This window comes from Limulus polyphemus, unplaced genomic scaffold (assembly GCF_000517525.1).
Source record: "Limulus polyphemus unplaced genomic scaffold, Limulus_polyphemus-2.1.2 Scaffold936, whole genome shotgun sequence".
Lineage (NCBI taxonomy): Eukaryota > Metazoa > Arthropoda > Merostomata > Xiphosura > Limulidae > Limulus > Limulus polyphemus.
In genome coordinates this window covers 324,830-331,732 of record NW_013666546.1, presented here as the reverse complement: position 1 = coordinate 331,732, position 6,903 = coordinate 324,830, and the positions used below count along the sequence as shown (strand labels likewise).

The following is a 6,903-nucleotide window of genomic DNA, read 5'->3' as shown; positions in this document are numbered from 1 at the left end:
CCCAGGGACTGAGCCCGGGCTGAAAGAGTTAAAACTTAAAAGCCACACCCCCTTCCATATTTTTCTTTATATTCTGTTAGAGTTGAGAGTAAATTTTCTTAAAACTTGTTGGAGGAGATCAAAAATCAAGTAAACATAGATACATGGGTACAACTGAGAATTACTATACAGATAAAGCACAGAGGACTTGACAATCAAGTATTTTACCTTTGCGGTGATGAACAAGAGCCTCTACACTATTGTGTAGCTTGCGCAGTTGCTGCTCCAAATTTTCCATGTGATGTTGCTTTTCTTCAAACCACTACAAAAAAAGGAAAATTATTATAAAATTATGTATAAAAATAATTTTCTTCAATTTGAAGAAATAATCAAATTTAAATACACAAGTTGGAAACCTAAAATCTTGAGTTTGAGATTATAACCACTAAAAAATGTTTCTACAAAGTGACCTTTGACTTTAAGTGGTGAACTCTTAAAGAGAATACTTAGTAAACTGTGAGTTTACCAATTTATAAGTACTTGTACACAATTTTGCATGTTAGAAATTATATGTTATCTTCAGCCTGCTCTTCAGTACATTAGATAATCACCCCAATCTGCACTTCAGCAGTTTAAATATTATACAAACACTTCAACATGTTAATGAACTACATCAATACTTGGCCTAGATCTTAAAAAATTAAAGAAATTCATAAAACTCCACCTTAGCACATTAAGAATGTATATAGATATTGTCATATTTGAAAGAGCTGCCAATTTAACCCATTTATAACTAGTGAATGATGTATCTTTATTTATGCATATTCAGGTAAATTTTTCTAACATTCTGTGCAGGTGCTCTGTATTATTAGTTAATGACATCCTTGTAGAGCATATATACAAAGGTCAAGAACTTGCATTAATCTCCTAGGTTAGATAAAGGTTACATAATGCAAAGATTGTTCAACAGGACTTGTGCTTGAATCTATTTCTGTATCATAACTTCCTGAAGTGAGAATATACCCATTTTGAGGGGAATTATACAAACTTGTACAAATTAGTACGAGTTAAGAGTTTATCTTCCTTGAATACGTATAATGGGAATTATCACTGATGTAGGTAATCTAAAGATTGTGGGGTACCACACTAGGAATCTAATTTGACCTAACAATGTGCTATCATTATTATTCTGAATTTGGTCTTCCTCTTACACAAATGTGTAATTTCTTTTTGGAAAATAAAGTATTTAAGTTACATTTCAGAGCTATGGTCGAAGGATACACTTCCTTTTCTATCTGACTTCCTGGTTCTGTAAAGTCTGTAAACTGTGATTATGATAGGGTATTTTCTAAAACCATGTAGGATTTATGGTGAAGAGGAGAAAGCAGCAGAAATAAGGATATGAGGTGAGTGAGGTAAGAACTAGAAAAGAGATCCTTCAAGAGAATAAGCTTTCACTAGCTATGGTGTTCTTGATTTTTCCTCAGACCAAGAACTGATAGATAAATAGGGGAAACCTAAGTTGTTACTATGCAATCTCAACTGGTTACCTCCCACATGCATAAACACAGGATAGACATAGTTCTAAGAGTACATACAGTGACAGAGGTTGTTGTGGAACATGATAATATGTATATCTATGTATTATGCTGTTGTGATTCACACTTTACTACATTTGTTAAAGAGTACACATTTCCAAATTTTTGAGATGGATAAAGGCCTGCCTGAATGCTGACAGCATCTTAGCCACACAAAGGTAGAGAAGCACACTGGTAGCAGGAACCTGACTGTATCATCATTTAGTTATGGTGGTGTGTGAAACAGATGAACCCATTAGGATTTATGGGGATCAAAAATGAGCATTTGAACCCTCTTCCTCAAGCAATTGTGTGTAATGGGTAGACTCACGAACAGGTGATGGAATATATAATAAATCTAGAAGGTGTGATGCTCGACACCCTACAGCACTTTAATGAGGAGCAACTGGATGACTGAGATACATATGTTAATGAATTGCATCATAAGTTCAAACATGTGTAGAATTGACCAACCCAAGAACCAAGTTAAAATTTTAATGACCAGGACCTTATGAAAACTTGGATACATGTGAAGATGATGTAAGCAGGTTGCATGGGAAGGCATTCCAAAGCATGTCTTTTGGTGATCATGACAAGATACTCATCAGTAAGTCTATTGACAATTTGCAAAGCAAGCTCATTCAGCACCACGTGGGTCAGCAAAGACACAATATCTTTGATACAGGCAGTTTTTTAGCAATGTGGTTCAAAGTGGTAACATCAAACCATACATTAAAGCAGAGGAAGAAAGCATAAAAGTAGAACTTGCAGCTGTGACTCTGCTCTGAATCTACCTCCAGGACTAACTGAACTACTAAACACCAGCTCCACTGCATTATGTGCTGTAATGTATTATGATGCAGCTACCTTTGTTTTAGTTGTTAAAAAAATGGCTTCTGAAGTAACAGATGTTCGGCTTTTAAAGAAGCCAAAGGTCTTACATGGTCACTTATTATGGAAATGTCTGTAAATTTTACTGCAAGACAAGACTGCTGGGTGCAAATGCAATTCTGATTGATTCCATAGTAGATGCAAGAGGGTTGACAACAAGTTATGACTGCATTTGGCCTGGCTAATTTAATTATTTATATTATTAGTATCCACATTAGATATACCATCTGGGAAAGACATAGCAGTTAGCTTGCACTCACTTTCAGTGGTTGATTTGAAGAACTTTGGACCTAAAATCAAATGGTCTGTGCTGATAGTGATACACAGATGTAAGTTTGAGTTTCTATACTTCAGCCAGTTTGTGCAAATTGTGAATGTAGTTCTATTTTATCTCAATCATTTATGTGCTTCTTAAGGATGAAGATATTGATTAAATTGTCAGCCAGTTCCACTTTGTAACACATGAACTGCAGCTTTAAAGCAAGACTATAGAGTGCCAACCTGATTGGGCTTGAGAGGAGTGGAATGCACAATTATGCTATTGAAAAGACGGTAGTGATACTGTTAATCATGCAAGTAGCATACTACAACCACAGTATAGTGTGTTGTCAATGGTTTCTCTGGTCATAGAACTGACACACAAATAGTTTTCTGGTTGAAAAGCAGGCAGTGTGGGCAGAAGTGGTGAAAAAAACAGCTATGTACCTATTATTGTACCACTGCATCATTACTAAGCTTCATAATCACTTGAAGTTTGTAGTTGAAGGTTACCAATAATGTGAGTTAGATAAAGAAAGATGAACTCAGTGCATTGCTCACTGAGGTTACTGATGTGTCAGTTGAACTAGATGGTTGAATGTGTTAAAAAATTATCACATGCATCATTTAACAGATATAGATGACTCATGTCCACACAAAATAAATCAAATGGTTGGGATGGAACAACCTTCAACGAGTGTTTGGTTGTTTTCAGACACAATACTCAAAAAGAAAGAAATGCCAATGTTCTGTGTGGTCTTTAGGTGGGTGAATGTGGCAAAATGCCTCAGTGTCTTTCTACTGTAACATATAGATAAATGTGTTGGAACTGGAATGTGCTTGTTGGTTCAATACTTTAGATCTAGTTCATGGCTACTGGCAAACCAAACTGGACAATGAAAGTAAACATAAGATGGCTTTCAGCACTCAGGAATGACTGTATAAATACTGCATCATGTCATTCATTATATGTAATGCCCTGTCATTTCTAAGAGGCTGATGGAGCTTCCACATTTAGAGCTATAAAAGGAGATATGCCTAATCTATTTTAATGACATGATGACATAGTGGTGTAAAGTCACAAGTTTCTAACCAATGCTGAGGATATAATAATAGTATTCCACAACATCCAAATGGAAACTTCAAACTGAAACAGGAAAACAGGTATATATACAAAATGAAGCAATTTCTTGGTCTTATAGAAGGCAGAAAGTGTGTTCACTAATCCCATGAAAATAACAATGGTCAAGGACTAGTCTCAACCTAAATCAGCAGCTTTCTTATGCTTTGTGTCATACTACTAGTTTATGGTTAATATCTCAAAGATAGCCACACAAATGTATTGACTAAGGCTGATATGCACTTTCTTTGGATGCAAAGATCCAAACGCACACGTTTTGATCCTTTAAGCATGCTTTGGCCAAGGCACTGGTGTTGTTTTATCCTGGAAAGGGTGTCCACTCATGCTGGATACTGATGTCAATGATAGTGGAGATGGAATTGTTTTGTCACAGGTACAAGATTACACAAAAAGTGTAATAGTGTTTGTGTGCATTACATTAGCTGCCTCGGATTGTTGATATTGTATGACACAGAAGAAATCTTGCAGTTGAAGGTCACCATTGGAGTGGACCAAGCATTACTGAAATGGTTGCAAAACTCAAAAAGTCTAGAAGTTATGAATGTGCATTGGAGAACAATGTTTCAAGAACAAGACTTGATTTTATAACACTGCCTAGATCAGCAACATAGAAATGCCTGTGAGTTCATGACCATTCATTGATATTAGACCCCATTCAATAGTCAAAGTTATTAGGAAAGCAGAGATAATGATAATTAAAGTGAAAATTTTGTTTTTTGATACCTACCATAAATGACCAGTAAGCAGCTTTAGGAAGAGTAACTGAAGGAACTAAACTTGGCTTGGATATTTACATTCTTTAAATTAATATGAATTTTGGAAATGCTTAAAGTCCTTGATGACTTTTAACTCATGCTGTCATCAAAACATGTGAGTAAAATATCCAAATGTATTTTATGTACTTGCATACTATATATATATATATATATATATGCCACCCATACTGTACACTCCCACCTAACTTTTTGGGTGATGCCTGAAAGACATACATGTGCTTCATCAAGCACAGAGAGTTAGCCTGATATTTCATGTGATATTGCGATAGATCAGTATTTTAATACATATGCGTATCATGTTAAAATTTGTGTATGTTTTACTGTGTACATAAGTGAAATATACACAATAGCACTATTTTTCAGGCAAATAAGTAATTTTTGCCTTGAATATTGAGATGTGTGTATGTGCTAAAGACTAGATCATTTATCTTAGACAGCATTGAGATAGAGACATTGTGCATTCTACGTTTTCTTATATGTTTTGTCCCAAACTAAAATATTCATAAGAGTTTGATGTTTAATTTTCACTAAGCTAATGGCAAAGAACTGCTGTATGATTTAGACTATAACAATTGTGAAACATGGTGGATCATTGTTTCACTGATATAGGAGAAGGAATATTTTATATTGGGGAAATAAGAATATTCATTGATTTTGAAACTTACTCTTCATGTTTGGTCCTAAACTGGAATATTTGTAACTATGATTTTTCACTAATTTAAAGACAAAGAATTGCTGTGTGGTCCACAACACAACAAGTGAGCAACATGGTGGATCCAATATTTCACTGTTGTTGGTTAAGAAATGTTTTGAAGGAACAAGAATATTCACAGATTTCAAAACATACTCTTCACAAAGTGAAATCATGATTATTTGTTCATTTAGATTAAGAGACAATATACTGTACTTGTTCTAAAGCAGTTCTAGTACAGAAATATGTTTGATTTGTACAACTAAACTATGTGTGAGCTTTTTATATATTTCTGAATATCTTATCTCAATAATATTTCTGAACAAGGTAGCTATTATACATTAATTTTGTGTAATTACATTCATTGGTGCTTTTTTTGTGATGGCTACATGAACATAAGTCTGGATTTATTTATGAAATGAAGAATAATTAGGCTTACTTATTCTGGTTATACTTGTGTCAGAATGCAAGTTTGTGTTGTAAAGAAATATGCTAGTAGCTTTAGGCATTGTTTGTAAAGCACTGGTCTTAATTTCAATTACTGATGTGAGGTTTTGTCCCTTCCCTTCCCCAATGGAACCAGAACTTTGCCTATTAAATAACTAGATAATGGTGAAAGAAGTCACATGATTGTGAGATGGTTGTATTTGCTGTCAGGTTAGCCATTGCCAGGGGCCAGCACAGTCAAGGGTCTGGCTAACATAGTTGTGTGTGTGTGTGTGTGTGAGCACTGTTCCATAAGTTACCTGGCTTAACAGTTCACTAGTTCTTGATACAAACACATTCTTACAGTCGAATGGTTAGAGAATTCACCAATGATTGGTCTTGATATGTATTTAACCTTACTTTGTTTGCTCAACTCCTAATCTTTAATAGATTAAGTTGACTTGGAGCTTTAAATCCTGACTCTTGATATTTAAAGCCATGATTCTAGACCACTGGTTATTTTGCTTTTAACACTGTGACCAACTGATAATCCTGGTTCTTTGGAATTTGGTTGTATATCTCTTTAGTGATTTTAGTTTTGTATAGTTTTATATTACTGACTTGTCGTATGTAGTTTTCTTTTATGACTTAATGAACTTAATTCAGTTTTGTAACTTATTTATTTTATAATCTTGCTTATCCTATTTTTTATTGTTGTAGAAATACTTTACTAACAGTTATGGTTATTTGGTTCATTTTAACTTGTAACTCAGAATATTCTGAGACAACCAACTGCATTCAGCTTAGAACTGAACTAAAAATATTTAAAAACAAGTAATACATTCAATTACCATTACTAATGTAACAATAAAACACATTTAATCTTAATAAAATAACACACTGTTTTAATAAAATTTGCAGATGATATACTGCAATAACAGAGGTAGTTCAAATAGCATAAGGCATTTTTAAACACCTTTAACATAATAACTTAATTTTCCAGTTGTAGATTTGTATTATCTGTTTGAAATATATTTGTATCTATCTATTTTTCTAATTTATTCTGAAGATCAAAATTCTTATGTGCAAGGTGCAAGAGGAAGGCAGTTTATTGTGCTGCAGGAGTGGTTATATCTTTTTTTTCAAGACTGTCATATATCTACT

The 6,903-nt window shown here is 34.0% G+C and overlaps 1 protein-coding gene across 2 annotated transcripts in view; it reads right to left on the bottom strand.

The window, feature by feature from the left end:
- The window catches only part of LOC106461335 (sorting nexin-2-like), a 76,458-nt gene that overhangs the window by 25,790 nt on the left and 43,765 nt on the right, over window positions 1-6,903 (bottom strand). For both annotated transcript variants that reach the window (XM_022388203.1, XM_013921152.2), the window contains one exon: window positions 208-301. In XM_022388203.1, the coding sequence (XP_022243911.1) occupies window positions 208-301 (94 nt within the window). The remainder of the gene's footprint in view (window positions 1-207; window positions 302-6,903) is intronic.